The following is a 19242-nucleotide window of genomic DNA, read 5'->3' as shown; positions in this document are numbered from 1 at the left end:
CATTTAAACCTTCTTGGTTAATTTCCCCAGCTATTAAATGGGTATCATCACTCCCACATTTATTTCACATAGTTGTTGTGAGGATCAAATTACACACACACACACACACACACACACACACACACACACACACTCTTTACAAACTTTAAAAGTGCTATATGAATCTTGGTTATCATTTAAATGTAGTAACAGATTTGAATACCTGGCGTTTTGCCTTACTTTTGCAATATTATAAAACATTTGTAGGTGGTCTTCCCTAAACATTTTTGTTGATTTATACAACTTAAAAATATTAGTTTTCAAAATATCTTTGTGGGGGCAGCTAGGTGGCGCAGTGGATAAAGCACTGGCCCTGGATTCAGGAGTACCTGAGTTCAAATCTGGCCTCAGACACTTGACACTTACTAGCTGTGTGACCCTGGGCAAGTCACTTAACCCCCTTTGCCCTGCAAAAAAAACAAAAAAAACAAAAAACAAAGTATCTTTGTGGTGAATGTTCTAAGTTTCATTTTTTTGATAGCTTTTTCTACAGGAGTAGAGCAGATCATGATAAGATTAAAGTTCCAATAAGAGCTGGCATCAAGGCTGTGTGAAATGATAGCTTTAAAAAAAAAAAAAAAGGGGGCAGCTAGGTGGCGCAGTGGATAGAGCACCGGCCCTGGAGTCAGGAGTACCTGAGTTCAAATCCGGCCTCAGACACTTAATACTTACTAGCTGTGTGACCCTGGGCAAGTCACTTAACCCCAATTGCCTCACTAAAAAAAAAAAAAAAAAAAGGACCTCAATATCAAAAGGTATCCTCAGGATATGAAGTACTTATTGAAGCCTTCATCTTTACAAGTGGATTCAATCAATAATGAATAAATAAATAACACAGACTTGGACAGTATATAGCTTATGTTATTTTTTAAAATTTAATTATAAATTTTACTTTGAACAATTTAAAAAAGAACAAGAAGACTGAGTTGGTGGTAAAGATTCAAAATAAAGTTTTATAGGCAGAGGGTACTCTGTGTAAAGTGTATTATATTTGCAGTAATACGTCTAGGTTCCAAACGCAACTTTTATCCTCCTTGGTCTAAGTTTCCTCATCTGTAAAATGAGGGGGGAATGCAATGATCTAGTGACTAGAAGACCATTAATACTTCTTCCAGCTCTATATTTATGATTCTAGGACCATTTGAAAAATCTAAAAATACTCTAAACATTCTTAAATATATAAAACATACTATCTAAAGGAAAATGATGATATTCCTTAAGCCATAAAATACTGTTAACTAGAAATCAATGTTTAAAAATTTATAAATTTCAAATATTTCACTTACATCTTGTAGCTGATTTTCTCCATAGACATATTCTGATCTCTTTCGAGAGGAGTCACCCAATCGATATCCACCACCCAAAAAAGACTAAAAAAATTAAATTTATGTGTAAGCTAAAATTTTATTTAGTTTCAATGTTAATTAATAAAACCATTTAAAAATTAGATTATTTGTGATTAGAGTTATTTGTCTAAAATAATATTAGACCAGAAGCCTTGTAATATAAAGAACTAATGTGGTAAGGCGAGACATTAATTTTTCTGTGAAGGAAAAATCAAGAGACTTAAAAGCTGATGATTCAGTTTAAATAATCTTAAACATAGAAAAGGGAATGGAATGGCGTAAACACTGACATTATTTTATTAAGTATATTGTATACCAAATTAAATTCATCATGAAAACTTTAAAAGCAATGGCTTTATAATGAATAAACGCCCAAATTTTAAAGAGATACCACAGAAAAGCTCTAATTCTACATGTGGTTTTACATGTTATATTGAAGAAGTTATTGAACTAAGCTTTAAAAATAGTTTTATTTTAATGTGATGGCTCAGCTGTATCTGCAGCTTTTCTAATTTAAGGTAATTTATGAGTTAAAAACATGGCATGTGTAATGAATTTATCAACTTTATATTCATAATTCATATTCTTGAAGATAGTTACTGATTAATACTAAATATTCTCTTCTCCAGACCACATAATTCCATTTAGCTATTCTTCAACACTGACAAGAAGCTATTTAAAATTCTTAAAAGAATATTTCAATGTGGTCTTTAGTGGTGAACTGATAATTAAAACTTAAGCTTCATTTGGAACACATAATTATACAAGCATAAAGATAAGTATCCTTCTTCAAAATGCCCATGATGTCCCAATCTTAATAATTACAAAACCATTGCAGACAATTTGAACAAAATCAACTACTTTAAATATCTATAAGAATAAAAAATGAAATATATGTGTATAAAAATGAAATTAACATGTATAAAGACCCTGTATTATAAGGTACAAAGATTTTAAAAGTGGAGCAAGTAATCAAAATGCAAACCTTCTAACCGTCTAGATTTCAGCTAAGGTCTAATTAAAAACATGATATTTGTCACTTACTTTAGATTTGTTCCCATCACCTGAAGCTCTTGCGGTTTCGTTCAGAGGAACTGCTCCATGTTCCTTTGCCTCTTTGAAAAGTTCATTCACAATTTTTCCAGTTGTCTTTGAAGATCCTGATATATGTAACCCACTGTACTCGTGTTCACCTGAGTATAACCTTTAAATATAGTTCATGAATAGAAACTATTCACAGTAGAAATAAATTACTTTTTAATGAAAATACCAAATTTTCCATTATATCTTCAAATGTTAATTTATAACCAATCACTCTGTAAAATAAGAATCATTTCACTGATTTTCTTGGAACCTTGTAATAACAATAATGGCTATTAAAGCCTGTGAGGAAAATAACAAAAACAACGAATTCTTTTCCAAGTTTACTAAATGGGTAGAGAGCTGGCAGAGGGCACACAAATTGAGAGAGGACAGAAAATACTATCAGAGAAAAGGTAAAATTATAAAATTCTTTAGTGGCATAGCTGTTTTTTGCTTTTATGCAGATGTTTGGAGCTAAAGCTTAGTTAGGTGATTCAGTATAAATGCAAGACATATAAAAATATGTATGAAAGTTATGAGAGCCAAAGCAAGAATTCAGAATATCAAAAATAAACCGAGTTTAATAACCAAGGTAAGATTAAATGAGGATTTAAAGATTAAATTTAATTCAAAATTATATTCTATTTGAAGAACTAGAAAAAGACATTAAATAAAAAAGAAAAAAGGGTAATATTCTATTAAATAGATATTTACAATTTCTTATCCTTTCAGACTCATGCTCTCACAGTCTTATCAAAGAGTTCAGATCCTTGCTCTGCCATTCTATCCATTCTAAACTCTGCCTTTATAGTTGGAGATTTCAATTTTTCAATGTTGATGTCTCAAGCCCTTTGATCTTAAGTACCCTGGTGCATCATTTCTGAACATTCATGACAGGTCTTCATTCTATTTCAGTCACCCAAAGTTGGTGTGTCATCTTCAGTATAACTGTCACACATAAATGTCACTCATTACTATGTTATCTCCAAGATCCAGAACTCTGAAATACCCCTCTCTGATAATAATTACCTGCTCTTCTATCTCTCCCTTTGGCTTATTCCTCCTAAACTCATTCTTTGTCCTCACAATGATTTCAAGTCTTTCCATTCCTCCCTTTTTCCCCAGTCTAACACTGCTGCTTTATTCTCACTTATCTTTTTCTGTCTTGATGCTGTAGCGGACCTATTAATCTGTTTATGATACGCTCCAATACTGCAGTCTCCCACTTCACTTACTGCTATTGCTCATACCTTGTTTTGCTAAATCTCAGGTTATCCCCACCTGCCTTTTTGGATATAGCAAACCTCTCTGGTATACTACCCCAACTCAAATGAATATTGCTAGACTGGTCCCCCAAAAAGTCTTACTAACCTCAAGTTCAAGGTAAAATCCTAAAACTATAGTTTATGAGCCTCTATGAAAGCTTCCCATTAACAATCATCCTATGGACACAATTTGCTCTAAGCAAAGTATTTATTAAGATACAACAGTAAGAGGAGTAGCAACAAAATATTTCTACCCCAAAACCCTGGGAGAACGGGGTACATTCTCCCCAAAACATGTGTGGAATGGGTGGGAATAGTAGGCACAGAGTTAAGACATGCACATAGGGAACACGTGAAGCCAAGGCAACTCACAATTCCAATACTACAGGGTTTTAATGTCCCTTCTCTCCTTGTTTGGTTCTCATGTTAGTCAGCCCTCAATTACCAGGATTAATTCTCTTCTCTCAAGTCCTTAGCCACCTCTAATTTTCCCTTGAGAGGTTCTGCTACTAAAAGTCACTTTCTAACACAGGTTACTACTGCCCTTCTATATCCATGTCTGAAGAGTGTGTCTCTGCCTCAAACTTTTTAAGCTGACTCTCCAACTGTTGGATGGCACCTTTCTTTTGGGCTAGAGACCATGGCCAATGAGGGATAGAGGTGAGAAAAAAAATCCCTTCCTCCCATTTCCAAGATCCATTTGATGTCAGGAGTAAGGTTCTGTCTTGGCAGATGGCTCTTGCCAAAACTACTTAGAATGACCCACTCTTTGACTCAGAGAGAATTATTATTACTCTGGGTACTAACACCCTGTTACAACATTAATGTCTCATCATCTGTGATTACATCAACTGAACTGTGGCAGGAGACAGAAACTACAAAATCCCCTTTTGTGCTTTGGGTCTGACAAATATTGATTCACTAATGAAGACATTTAGCTTCTAGTTATAGAAATGTGAATTAAATTCTTCTTCTACCTTTTCTTTTGACCCTCTTTGGAGGTTGTCTAAACATGTTACTTTTGTTTTTACAATTTCCCTTAAACTATGAAAAATTTTTAAATAGCCTTCAAATATTCATTACTTCATCAGATATTTTGAAAACTATATTCATTTACTTTAAGTTTTTCTTTCTGATTGTTTGATGAGTATGTATGACAAATGCTCTGCTCATCAGTTTACTGTTCAAAAGAAAAGACTCAAATTCCTCTTTTCTTGAATATCCACTTACTTTTCTTTGATGATTAAGCTTAGATTGGTATGCTAAATTATTTGGGGATGAAATTAATTTTTGCTTTTCAGAATTTCATTTCTGTTTGCTGTTTTCCTTTCTTATCAATCTCTTTGTGTTGTTTTTTTTCCATGGTATCACTAATGAGTTCTTTGCTTTTTGCTACTATTGCTTTTTTCTATTTGGTGCAATCTTTGTTTCTTTAAGTTGATGATTATTTATACTTGGTCATCTAGCTGAAGTCAGGGAAGTCTGGTTGAAGTATTTTTCATGCAGTACAGAAGGAAAACCGGACCATGCCCGCAGCCTGAGAAGTATTCATTTAGCCCTCATAGAAATGTCCACATGCCTCAAATTAATAAGAAGGTGTGGTCATCAGCACTCCATCCCTTAAATTGGTACTGGCGAGAAAGATCCCATATCTCCCATGTCACAGATGGTCAAAGGAAGATCCATAGATCTTATATGCTGACGTTTGGGTGGAGAGGGTGGGTGTCAGGCATAGCAATGGGGTATTTGCTGGCTTATACCCATCTTGTTCTAATGCCTGCATCCCTACAGGACTGGATGACTTGTTTACAACTCATTAGACCAGGCCCAGAACCAGGACCAAACAAGTCTGGTTGGAACAGCCTGTCCTCAGTGCCTTACGAGAGGTCCAGAGAATCTCTTTTCTAGGACTTATGTATTTTCATATGATCTCTCATTATAACAACCCTTTGAAGGAGATAATCTCTACAGTGAGGATAATATCTGTAGTACCTAAGAAATAGAGGCTCAGAGAAGTTAAGTGGCTTGAGACCAGGTTCATCCTCACTCCAAATCTAATATTCATTCTGTAACACCATGCTGAAATGAAAAGAGGGTATTTGGGGGAATCATTTAAGTAAATTTCCCCAAAATACTGACAATAAAGGGTAGATTGCAAGTCAACAGAACTCATGGCATGCAAGGGTTACGCTCAAGTAGGGTGGGTGGGTAGTGGTCTGGATGGCACTGATGATCTCAGGACTCTTGGGCTTACTTACGTGTTGGTGGCAGTTGATTGGAAACTGGTGTTGGTGCTAGTGGAGATGTTAAGCCAAAAGGATGGCTCCTCTGAATCATGTCTGCAAAGGTCAAGCGGGAAGATGGGCTGGTGGTCTCAAGATGGAGCACTGCTATTTATGAAACTCTTGAACTTAGGATCCTCGGTTATCTTCTTCATCATGTTCTGAGAGTATACAGTGGTCAAGGTGGTTTGATCCACCTGGCCTTTAGTACTGCCTGTCTCTGACTCAAGGTGCTTTGCTGCTTCAGTTAGCCTAGTCTGCCTGCTTTTTCAGTGAAATAGTCACCAGTTGTTGTTGGGGATAGTAGGTCCCTTCTCTTACAGTGCCTAGCACATGGTAAACACTTAATAAATGTTGACTGATTTATATCAAAAGGAAAAGAGGTTACTGAATGGATTAAAAAACAATGAAACAATAGAAATGATAGAAATGATAGGAAATATGTTAGAACATATGTAAAAATTTAAGGTACTAGAACGATTATATATTATACATTAGTGAAAATGACAAAGTTTTATTTTAGTCTAAATCTCTAAACTTTTTACAAACTGAAAATGAATAATGACAGATTACAGAACTTAAAATACACTTACCTTTGAGGTGGTGTTCTTGGGCTTTTAAATACTTTAGCTTTAGGTTTATCAGATTGAAATGATGATCTGCACTTAACTTCATCTTCATATAATTCAGCTAAGGCCAACTACAAGATAGAAAAGGCTTGTTGTAAAAAATATGTAACACTGGAAATAACCTTTTCTGGTCAAGTAAAAAGTCACAGACACACACACACACACACACTCTCTCTCTCTCTCTCTCTCTCTCTCTCTCTCTCTCTCTGTATATACACACACATACATATTACGAATTAAGTGGTGAAGGTTCCCTATCAATCAGAACATGAATACTTGACCCTACTTATAAGGGAGAAGGGGGGCATTTTAATTTAATAGAATTTAATAGAATTACTACTAAATGGACTAGTTTAGGGATATATCATGAGAAAAAAATTATAAAAATTATATATTCAATTTTATGTTTATTGTTTCCAAACATTAAAAGTGAGAATATTATCTTTAAAGAATTTTTTACTCTTAAATGCCTTTGTAAATTTTTACTACTTTTATTTTTTCTTAAGTTTCATAAAATCATTTAATTAAGCTGTTAAATTACTGAAGTACAGATAACCCTAAATTGTTCAAATGCCCTATATTTTATTTAGTAATTATGCTGTACCATGCAAATTTAAGTTTAAGAAAAGTAAGAGGGGGGCAGCTAGGTGGCACAGTGGATAAAGCACCAGCCCTGGATTCAGGAGGACCTGAGTTCAAATACGGCTTCAGACACTTGACACTTACTAGCTGTGTGACCCTGGGCAAGTCACTTAATACCAATTGCCTCACCAAAAATAAATAAATAAACTCTTTTAATTTTAATTCTGGCTATCACTTAACTTACTAGTGTTTTTTCTACCTTATTCTACTTCAATTCATCAACTAGCATTTATTAAGCATTTATCATGAGTCAGGCACTGAGGATAAACCCTGTGAGGATAAAGAGGAACCAACATGTAACTATTAAGCATATACAAAATAAATATGGGATAATTTGGGGATGCTTGAGCTGAGACTGGAAGGAAACTAAGGGCTCTAAAAGTCAGAATAGAAGAGAAAGTGAATTCTAAGAATGGAGGATAGCTGGGGCAAAGGCATGGAGATGGGAAATGGAGTATCCTGTGAGACAATGAGCCAGAGTGGCTGGACAGTACCAGATGGAAAGGAAGTAATATGAATAAAAAAGCTACATTTATGGGTTGGGGCTGGGTTATTAAAGGCTTTAAAACCACATTTAGGACTTTACATTTCATCCTAAGGGAGACACTTAAGTTTATTAAATAAAGGAGTGCCATGGTCAGTCCTTTGCTACTTGAAAGATGAACCGAAGTGAGGATTGAGATTTGAGACAGTGAGAACACAGAGAAGACCATTACAACGGTTGAGGGAAAAGGTGGAGTATACTATGCTCTCTTTGGACTAGACTAGTAACTGTTCCCCAAACATGACATATTTCCTACTTCATACATTCATGAATGCACCCCTCCTCATCACACCTTTCAAAATACTTCTCACTTACTTCATCTCTGGTGCCACCACCTCAATAAGCCTTTCCTTATTCTCCCAGATGCATCTTCAAATTTTCCTACAGCACTTTTGTCTTTATCTCTCCTTTGCCCCTAGCATTCCCAACACTGTGTGCAATACTTATCTATGTACTTCCAGACAAGCAGAAAATAAACTCTTTAGGGGAGGAGGGACGATGTCATTTTTCCATCACTGCAACCCTAGCATCTGGCAGAGTGCTCATGCAGTCATTGCTTAACAAATATTTGTACAGTGAATGGATTCAAATATTTACAAATGGAAGTAAATATATATTTGTTATTGAGATTGAAATTCAAAAAAGGTTTTTTAGATATATGTGTATATTTATACACATGTGTGTATACACACATGCATATGTAAGTGTATCTATGCATACATACACACATGTATTTTATATGTATGTATACATACACACACATATATAATAGAAACTAAAAACAGAACTCTGGCGTTGGGAAAAGACTTAGAGATAATCTACTCTAACTTCCTTACTTAACATGGGAAGAAACTGAGGTGCAGAGAGGTGATTTGCCCAAATCCACACAGCTAGTTAGCAAGAAAGGCTCCAAATTTAAGTTCTTGTCTATATTCAGTGAACCCCTTATTGCTTTGCCTGGTTGGAAATATAGCAAAGGTAAAGGTATCCCAGATATACTCCATCATAGTAGCCTGGGAAATCTTAACTTAAGATGAATCTAATTTCCTTCCTTCACCCTATAAGCACGGTTAATTAGTGGTAGAGGGAAGACTAGAATCCAGGCATCCAAGTGCCCTTTCCAAAGATAAAAAGCCTCTCAAGGAAGGGAGAAATTCGTCTGTTCTCTGGTATTATTGGTTTTTCTATTGCTCAATAGTTCCTTTTAGCATCTATTCACTTGCATTCTCTCCACCTCAGCCATACATCTAGACATTAGAGCCTGGCTTTATTCACAAGGATTCTACTTCCCCAATTACAAACCCTGACATCCTCCTATCTGACCATCATTTCCTATCATTTCACCTTTCCCTTTGCTTCTCTCTTCCTTTATCTCTTTGCCCTCATCAAGACCTCCATTCTCTCCACTTCTCAGTACTTCCTCAGGCCACTGCCCCTACTCTGACTTTACTCCCTCTCCAATTTCAACTAAATGGACAGTCATTTCAGCTCTACACGGTCCAATACTTTTTAATCCATTGTCCCCTTGTCTTTCACCTTTATTGTCTTGCAAAACCCCAGCCATTGATTACTCCCACCAGCCACTTTTTCAACTCTCATTCACAAAGTGCTGAAATCCCACAGCTGTGCTGACTGCATTCATTCTAAATTCATGCTAGATCCAATATTAACTGGAGCCTCACTGCAGCAAGGCAGTCCTGTGGTTCCTCCCTAAGTGACTTCCTCTCTCACTCCTCACAGAAAGTATACCAAACCTTTCCTTCCCTCCTTAAACTCTCCCAACCCCACTCCTCCCAGCTGAAACCATTTGACCTCTTCTTCTATTCTCTTCATCTCAAAACCCCTAGGTATCATCTCCTCTCTCTCCTCCTTTTCTCTAGACACAGACAAAGCCAAGACCTAAGGACAACCCCTGTAGGGAGTATACTTAAACCCATCCCTTCCCAACTTCTCCAGAAGTCTGCATCCTCAAACACCGCCCCTCCCCCAAATATTCGACCTCTCTTTATCAACTAGTTTCTTCCCTATTGCCTTTAAACATTCTCAAGTCTTCTCGATTCTTAAAAAAAAAAAAACCTTCATTAGACCCCTCTATCTCCTAAAACTAGCGCCCTAGGTTTCTTCTGCCTTTTTCAGCTACCCTACTTGAAAAAGCTGCATAAGCTTGCTGCCTCAACTTCCTCTCCTGTCACTCCCTCTTCTGTAATATAGCTTTCAACTGAAATGATTCTCTTCCAATGAGCAAAGATCTCTCACCTGCCAAATCTGATGGTCTTTACTTAGTCCTAGTCTATCCCAACCCAGGTGCCAAATGTGACACTGTGAACCACTCGCTGCTGGTCTTTCCCCCCCCTGAGTTTCACGGCTCTTTTCTCTCCCAGTTTGTCTCAACCCTCTCACTGCTCCTTAGCTCCTTTCATGGCTCATTAGCCATACCACACTGTCTCATTGTGGATGTTCCTCCATGTTCTCTCTTGGGCCTTCTCCCTCCATTCTCAATAATCTCATCAGCTCCCCATGAGTTTAACTATCTTCTTTATGCAGATGATTCCAATCCATATCCAGCCCTAGTCTCTCCCCCTGAACTTCAATCCCATTTTTGTTGTTATTGAGTCGTTTTAGTCATATTTGACTCTTTGTGACCTCATTTGAGGTTTTCTTGGTAAAGATACTGGAGTGGTTTGCCATTTCCTTCTCCAGCTCATTTAATAGATGAGGAAACTGAGGCAGAGTTAATTGACTTGCCAGGGTCACACAGCTAGCAACGGTCTGAAGCTGAATTTGAACTCAGGTCCTCTTGACTACAGGGTTGAAACTCTAGCCAACATGCCAGCCAGCTGCCAATATTACTATTACCATATCTTACTGGATGCTTAAAATTGGATATACTAGAGATTCTCAAACTCATTTAAAACTGAACTCATCCTCTTTCCCCCCAAAACCCTCCTCTCTTATAAACTTCCTTATTTGTCAAAGGCAAATCTTTCAAGTCTTTCCAGTACTACCTTAATTGTTCACTCTCCCCCACCTCACAAATCCAATCAGTTGTCAAATGATCATTTCTACCTTTACAACATCGTTCACAACCGCCTCAGCCTTTCCATCTACTAACAAAGTTAATACAGGGCCCTTGTCATTATTCCTTTAGATTATTGCAACCTCTTATTCTCTTATCTGCCTCAATTCTCCAGTTCATCCTGTTCAATTTTCCTTAAGCACAGATCAGACCAAGTGACTCACACCTACTCAATTATCAGACTTTTAGCAGTGATATTTTATGCCAATATTTGCTATAAATATCTCACATGCACACACACACCCTTGATGGTTTCTCTTTTCATTCTATCTGCATTGATTGTGCAAAGCTTATTAATTTTTGTCTCTCAAGAGCACTTTTATCTTGTTTGGTTGATAACTCTCACCTTAAAGAGAAAAGGTGTTACTAGTCTCTATTTTTTTAAATGATATAACCTTTATATTCATATCATATATGCATTTAAAGCTTATTTTGGAACATGATGTAAGGTGGCTTATTTGGGCAAGTTGTTTTCTAATTTTCCCTACAGTTTCTTTAGCATAGGAAACCTTTCCCTTAGTAATTTATGTTCTTGGTTTAAACACTGGATTGCTATTTACCTTAGAAGATACCTGACAACTACATCTAACTACATATGTGAAATACTGCAATTCAAAGCTCACATTTTTGGTTCTAAGCCAATGGAAGCCTCTCATCTTGGAATCCCAACTATTTAATCCAAAAATTGATTCAACAAAACATTAAATCAGGTAGAAACATCCTGATTCCTCCCTTACCACCCCCCACCCTTTACCTCTGCAGTAATGGAGGTTGGGAGGCAATCTAGTAGGCTAGTCCATTATTACCCAAACTGTACTAAACACTTAAGGAAGCACTTGAATTCAGAAAATCAGAGTTCCTTTATTGTAGTTTCCCACAGTGAATCAGATTCCCGGGATAAATCAATCTTGTCTTATGTCATAAGAAAGTAATGGTAATTTAAAAGTGATTAAGTTGTAATTTATGCAAAACAGTCTTAAAAATAATTTTTTCCTAGGCTATAGCAATTAAGTATGATGGAGACTAGGCAGATTATAAAATGTCATTCTATTGCTGTATCCTGTTTTAACAAAACACAATATACACCAAAAATTGGAACTTAGAAAATAAATTAGGGAGTGAACAGTGTATTGAATAAAATTTCTTTGCTAGACAATTCACCACAAAGATTGTTTAAATAGCAAATATCCATAAATACTTTTGAGATATAATTACAAAATGTCAATTTACAAAAAGAAAAATAAATTGAGCAACATGATTATATTTATAGCACAAAGGAATTAAATTTTATTTTAAGGTTTTAGATTCTGGTGCATTAAGAAAATTATCTGAGTAGCTATGTGAAGGATGTCCTCTACCAACTGAATGCTGTCCTTGTCAGAACACATTTGGAGTGTTATATTCAGTCCTGGGCATCAAATTTTAGTTACAAAATTGATCATTTAAAGAATGCCTAGGAGACAAAAAGGCTGGCATATAGTCTGAAAATTATGCCATAAGATGACTGGTTGATGGAACTGAGGAAATTTAGCCTCAAGAAGAAAAGAGGGGAGATGTGCTGACCTTCTTCAAAAAGAATGATTGTCGGGCAGCTAGGTGGTGCAGTGGATAAAGCACCGGCCCTGGATTCAGGAGTACCTGAGTTCAAATCTGGCCTCAAACAACTTGACACTTACTAGCTGTGTGACCCTGGGCAAGTCATTTAACCCTCATTGCCGAGCAAAAAAAAAAGGGGCAGCTAGATGGCTCAGTAGTTGAAGCACCGGCCCTGGATTCAGGAGTACCTGAGTTCAAATCCGGCCTTAGACACTTGACACTTACTAGCTGTGTGACCTGGGCAAGTCACTTAACCCCCATTGCCTGCAAAAAAAAAAAAAAAAAAGAATGACTGTCCCCAGGAAGAGGTATTAGTCAGTCTGTTTTGGCCCAGGGGGCAAAAATTGGAATAACAGGTAGAAATTACAAGCAGGAAGATTTAGATTCAGTATAAGGGCACACACACACACACACACACACACACACACACACACACACACACTGATGTAAACAGAGCAATGAAAGTTAGGTGACTTGTCCAGGGTCACACAGCTAAGTAAGTGTCAAGAGTCTAAGGCCAAATTTGAACTCAGGTCCTCCTGAATCCAGGGTTGGTGCTTTATCCACTGCACCACCCAGCTGCCCCAGGGCACACTTTTTAATAATGAGAGATAGCTAAAAGTGGAATGTTTTGCTTTGGGAAGTAGTAGATTCCCTTTCCACATCTTCAGGAAAAAAAAAAGATACCTTAACAATCATGCAACAAGAATATAATAATTTGTTATTTAAATTAGTCTATTTCCTTTCCTCTAACTCATCTTTCAACCTTTTGCAAGTAGGCTTATGACCTGATCACTCAATTGAAACCACTTTCTCTAAAGTTAACCATGTTTTTTATGGTCCATTTTCATTTAATGGTCTTTTTGAAGTCTTCATCCTTGATTACTCTGAAAGGTTTCATATTGATGACCACCTTCTCCTGGATACTCTGTTTTCTAGGTTTTCATGAAAGTGGTTCTCTTGGTTTTCCTACCAATCTGACTATCCCCTTCTCAGCCTCCTTTGCTGCCCTATCATCTGTCATACCCCTTCACTTTCCATATATTATCTTGAGTCCACTCTTCTTTCTCTAAACTCTTCCTTAGTGACCTCATCACCTCCCAAGAGTTTAATTAATATGTCTAGGCAGACGACTAATAGATCAGTATGTCCAATATAAGCAACTGCCTGTTGGACATTTCAAACTGGATGTCCCAAAGATATCTCAAACTCCAAAAAAAGACCAGAACTCATTATCTTTTTCCTTACCCCCAACCCATATTTCTAACAAATGTCTCTATTTTTAGAGGAGGTAAGACCATCTTTCTTGTCTCCCAAATTCATAACCTCCTCAAAATAACTTCCATCTCTTTCTTGTCTCACACAGCCACCACCTTAGTTCAGGACCTCAATTACTCTTGCCTATGCTACTTCAATGTCCTCCTAATTTAGCTCTCTGACTCAGGTGTCCCCCTAGTCTAATCAATCTTCCCTACTATGGAAGAAAAAAAAAGACTAGAATGCCACAGGAAAATTATACAGTATTTTTAATGAAAAACTTTTTTGATGCAAAAATTTTTAAAGGAATATTCTCTAATTTGATACTATGCTATATAGCTCTAAATCATGGAACATGATTATTTTCAGAGAATCAAAATTGTGAGTGGCCCAAAGGGAAATAGGAAGGAGAACAGTTGGATATATTATGTGAACATTAGAAAATATTACTAAGTTGTAAGGAACGATGCTGAGAAACCCGTGGAAAACTTGTAAGAACCAATAAAGGGCAAAGAAGTTATTATAATGTAAGAAGAATACAATGTAAAAGGAATTATCATAATGTAAATAAACACAATATAATTCAGACCAATACAGTTACTAACATCATTTACTGAGAACTGATGTTGGAATATCCTCCTTGGAGTTAGTGAACAACAGGTACAGGATGTTACATTCTCTTTGTGTCGTAAGGCCTAATTGCTAAATCAGTTTTGCTTAACTTTTTAATATAAGGAAGAATATTTCAGAGGGAGGGTTAAGTGTAACTAGGAGTGATTGTGGTCTAAAAAAATGAAATACATCAATAAAACGTGTTTAATTAAGAAAAGGAATGTAGAATTACACAAGGAATCATGTAAAAGATCTCATGCAAGGAATGTATGAATGTATTATTTGGAAAGTAAGTAGACCAACTACATAGTGAAAGTGAGCAATAACTGTGGGTCTTTAGTTAGATAGAAACTCTAAGGTAGGTTTATGGAGGATGTGACTAAGAAATTCAGGGGGGGGGGCAGCTAAGTGGCAGTGGAAAAAGCACTGGCCCTGGATTCAGGAGGACCTGAGTTCAAATTTGGCCTCAAACACTTGACAATTAGTAGTTGTGTGACCCTGGGCAAGTCACTTAACCCTCACTGCCCCACAAGAAAAAGAAAAGAAAAAGAAAAAGAATTGCATGGGATGTAAAGGGATGGTTGAATTAGACATACTATATATAAAGAATTTTTTTCCACTTAAGAACTGTAGCTATTTCTAGAATGCATTACTGATCTAGACTTGAATGTTCTTTCCTGAGATACAGATTTTCAAGGACGAAAAACATAACCATGTGTTTACTGAAATTTGCCTACAGTAGAGCAGGTAAAGCACTGAATTTTACTATACTGTGAGCTTTCCTAGGCATGCTGGCATTTCTATTTAATGATTCTATAGTATCAAAATCTCTCTCTCTCTCTCTCTCTCAAGCATGTTTTCCATCCAACTATTTTTCTCTTAACTGTTTTCAAAGCTCACACTTGTGCTTTCACTTCATTTCTCTAAATTTATCTGCATGGTGAAGTGATCTATAGAGGCTCAAAGTCTGTCATTGAGTTTATTAATTTCAAGAGTGGCCTCTGATCTTCCAGACCAGAAATCTACTACTCTATCCACTACTTTTCTGCCTACTGGCTTCCTTTAAGTCCCAACAAAAATCTCATTTTCTAGAGGAAGCCTTTTCCAAGCCCTCTTAATTCTAATGCCTTCTTTCTTTGAATTATTTCCTATTTTCCCTGTATATAGCTTGTTTGGGAGCATTTATTTATTGTCTCTCCCATTAGATTGTGAGTTCCTTGAGGGTAGGACTAATTTTTTGTCTTTTTGTACCCCCAGCGTTTAGCACACAGCAGATACTCAATAAAAGTTTACTGATTGACCAGGCTATCACTCAACCGGTCAAGTTTTAACCATCACCTACAAAAATGGAAGAAACAAAAGGCTCTAGAAGATCCTCTAAAATACTTATTAAAATTTCAGCTCTTTAAAACAGTCCAGGGCTGCAGAGAAACCAAGATTTTTTTTTAAAGTACCCATGTTTCTATGTATACATCTTCTACATGAAGGTTTTCGTCCCGGTGAAATTTATATAACACTAGTGAGCCCATGAAATTGAGGCCACAAAATATTGCAAAAGAACTGCTGTCAATCCTGTTTCGACAATGGCAAACGAACATAAAATATGCTGGGAGCAAAGAAGAGGGAATAGCAAGAGCAATGTGGGTGAAGAGATGAGAAAATTAGGTCCGGAATTTATTTTCCACGAAATTTTGACTTCCACAGGGTGACACTGACCCTCGTTCGTCCTGACACACGGATTACACCACGGCGACGGTGCCTTTCCGGGTGACAATGCAAAGGGCTCGGGGTGCTAAGGAGGCACCTCGGCCTGTCCTCCCTCACACGTCCTGCCCCGATCCCAAGCCCACTGCTTTGGTAGTGGCAGGACAGATGGACCGAGAAGGGTAACTGAAGCAAGGAGCAGGAGACGGGGAGGGGCTAGCGGGGTAGGAAAAGTGGGAGAGAACAAGGCTGGAGCACGAGCCCCGGCTCCATGCACTAGAAGGACCGGCACCAGCTTGGTGGGGGGAGGGGAGGACGAGGGGCTGGAGCTCCGGCCACGCCCCTCCACCTCACCCCCGCCCCCCATCCCTACCCCCAGGCTGGGCCTGGTTCGACCGAGGCTGCCCCGGGCTCTCTCTTCTCCTACCTGCAAATCGCGGGCCGTGGGAGGCCTGGGCCCAGCCCGCGACGCCGAGGGCCTCTTCTCCTGGCGATGCCCACCCGGGGTCGGCGGGGCCGAAGCCGGGGCCGCCGCAGCCTCCTCCTCCTTGTCTTCGCCCGGGGGAGCTGTCCCGCCCTCCGCCATCTTCCGCTAGGACCTAAGCCGCCGCAGTAGGTGCCGCCGCCACCGCAGCAGCCGCGAATCAGGCTCTCCTTCCTAGAGGCTCAGGGGACTTCCGGGGAGCGTGTCACCCAGGCAACCGCCGCTGCCCGGGCGCGAGCGAGGAAGCACCTGCTCCCAGAGGGAGGGCCGCTCCTACCCTGTTCACCCCCTTTCCTCCCACCGAAGGAGCTGGGACAGATCGGAATCTTCAACGACAGCTCCCTCTCCTAGGGTCGGTTTCCCCACTTTTTTCCGGGGCGGGGTGGGGGAAAGGGAAACGTGGTACACAGCTCAGGCTTCTCCTTCCTAGAACGGCTGGGGGGGGCGGGGGTGTGTGGGGAGATACCCAGCAAACTCTTACGTCACCCCACCTGCCTCCTGGCCCCGCCCCCTCCGGACTCCTGCCCTACTTCTGGCCACTGGCGTCCCTTGTAGGGCTCTTTATGGACATAGAGTTGTGCTCATGGTGAATTTATCTGGACCAAGAATTTCGTGTTTGGATCATTTTCCTTCTTAAGCATCACAACTGAGCTTGTGTCCAACCAACCACCTTCTGGAGCCGGGGTTCTTAATCTTTTTGGATATTACTCTTTATCAATCTGGTAAAGCCTATGGAGCCCTTCTCAGAGTAGTATTTTTATTACAAAGGTAACAAATTACATTGAAATGCAGTTGCTAAAATATTTTTTAACAAAAAGAACACCTCAGCAGGTTTCAAGGCACCTGCTTATACTACATACTGGAAGCAGGCACCAATCTGGAGATAGTTTCTAGTTTATGGTGTGTGCTTCTGGTAATAAAGCTATCATTTTAATCTAGCATGAACTGCCATTATTTCTTGTATTGAATATAATTTTATTTTCCAAAATATATGTAAAAACAAATTTTAACATCCATTTTTTAAAACAGTGTTCTAACTTCTCTTCCTCCCTCCATTCCACCCCCCCCCCAAGAACTCAAGCAATTCAAAATAAGTTATACATGAGTAGTCATGGAAAACATTCCCACATTAGCTAGGTTGTGAGAGAAAACAGTCAAAAAACCCCAAAACTTCAGATTGAGGAATTGTCAAAGAGGAAAAAAAATTTAAAAAAATATGTTTCGGGGGCAGCTAGGTGGAACAGTGGATGGAGCACAGGCCCTGGATTCAGGAGGGCCTGAGTTCACATCTGACCTCAAACACTTGACAAGTACTAGCTGTGTGACCCTGGGCAGGTCACTTGGCCCTCGTTGCCCTGCAAAAACAAACAAACAAACAAAAATATGTTTCCATCTGTTTTCAGATACTATCAGTTCTTTCTCTGTAGATGGGTTGCAATTTTCATAAGTCCTTCAGGGTTATATTGGATTATTGCCTTGCTGAAAATAACCACATGCTTCCCAGCAGATCATTCCCCCACTATTGCTGTTATTTTGTATACAGTACATTTCACTCTGCTTCAGTTCATGTAGGTCTTTCCAGGTTTTTCTGATAGTATCCTGTTCATCATAACCTGTATATAGTACCTTAAACTTGACAGAGAATTTTCTTCATAATGGCCCAGCACAGTATTTAATGGCCCACACGTTTTGCCATTATAATCAATCATCATAACTATTTCCCTCCAACCTATTCCCTTCCCATGATATTTACTCTGTTTTCTATCTTCTTTTAACCTATTCCTCCCCAAAAGTGTTTTACTTCTGACTGTTCCCTCCCCTGCTCTGCACTCCCTTTTTTTCACCCTTCCTTCCTTATCCTCTTCCCCTCCTACTTTCCTGTAGGGTTAAATAGATTACTCCTCCCAGTTGGGTGTGAATGTTATTCCCTCCATGAGCCCACTCTGATAATATTAAAGTCTTTGAGCTAATTCTGTGTTCTAAATTTTTCTTCCTCCCTCCCTCCTCAGCCCTCCCTATGAAATCAAGCAATTCGTTATGTCATACTTGTGCAGTAATGCAGAACATCTTCACCTTCCTCAAAGTGTTTTGCTTTTACTGTTCTTTCACCCAATCTGCCCTTTCCTCCTTCCCTCTTTCCCCCCCTTGTCTCCCTCCCCTCCCTCAGGGCAAAAATATATTACTATACCTACTTAAGTATGTATGTTAGTACTTCTTTGAGCCAATTCTGATGATATTAAGGTTCACTCACTCCCCAACTCCTTCCCCCTCTTCCCCTCCCCTCCATAAGCTTTTTCCTTGTTTCCTTCATGTGAACTACCTCTCTCCAGACCATCTCTCCCCTTCCCCCTCCCCCAGTCTATTTCTCCTACACCTCAACCCTATTTTAAACATGTCATCATGGGTTAGTTAGGTGGCACAGTGGACAATGCACCAGCCCTGGACCCAGGAGGCCCCAAGCCCAAATCCGGCCCGAGACATCAGACACCCCACCCTGTCTGCCCCATAAAGAACAAAACATAAATGCTTTACAGATATTATCCCTTCATATTCAGTTCAGACCTGTGTCCTCTGTGAATTCCTTACTGAGATAATTCTTATAAGTTCTAAGTATTATCTTCCCATGTAGGAGTATAAATAGTTTGATCTTTTAATATCCCTCATAAAGTCTTTTTGTGCCTCT

The 19242-nt window shown here is 38.6% G+C and overlaps 1 protein-coding gene across 2 annotated transcripts in view; it reads right to left on the bottom strand.

The window, feature by feature from the left end:
• Positions 1–16693, bottom strand: part of UBXN2B (UBX domain protein 2B) — a 41215-nt gene extending 24522 nt beyond the window's left edge. For both annotated transcript variants that reach the window (XM_043977671.1, XM_043977672.1), the window contains exons 1-4: positions 16503–16693; positions 6609–6715; positions 2430–2589; positions 1326–1409 (exon numbers count right to left, since the gene is read on the bottom strand). In XM_043977671.1, coding sequence (XP_043833606.1) covers positions 1326–1409; positions 2430–2589; positions 6609–6715; positions 16503–16661 — 510 coding nt within the window. In that variant the 5' untranslated portion in view covers positions 16662–16693. The remainder of the gene's footprint in view (positions 1–1325; positions 1410–2429; positions 2590–6608; positions 6716–16502) is intronic.
• Between the last annotated feature and the right edge of the window lie 2549 nt (positions 16694–19242).

Source organism: Dromiciops gliroides, chromosome 1 (assembly GCF_019393635.1).
Source record: "Dromiciops gliroides isolate mDroGli1 chromosome 1, mDroGli1.pri, whole genome shotgun sequence".
In the NCBI taxonomy this organism is placed as follows: domain Eukaryota; kingdom Metazoa; phylum Chordata; class Mammalia; order Microbiotheria; family Microbiotheriidae; genus Dromiciops; species Dromiciops gliroides.
The sequence above is the reverse complement of the archived record's forward strand: the minus strand, read 5'-3'. Positions and strand labels throughout refer to the sequence as shown.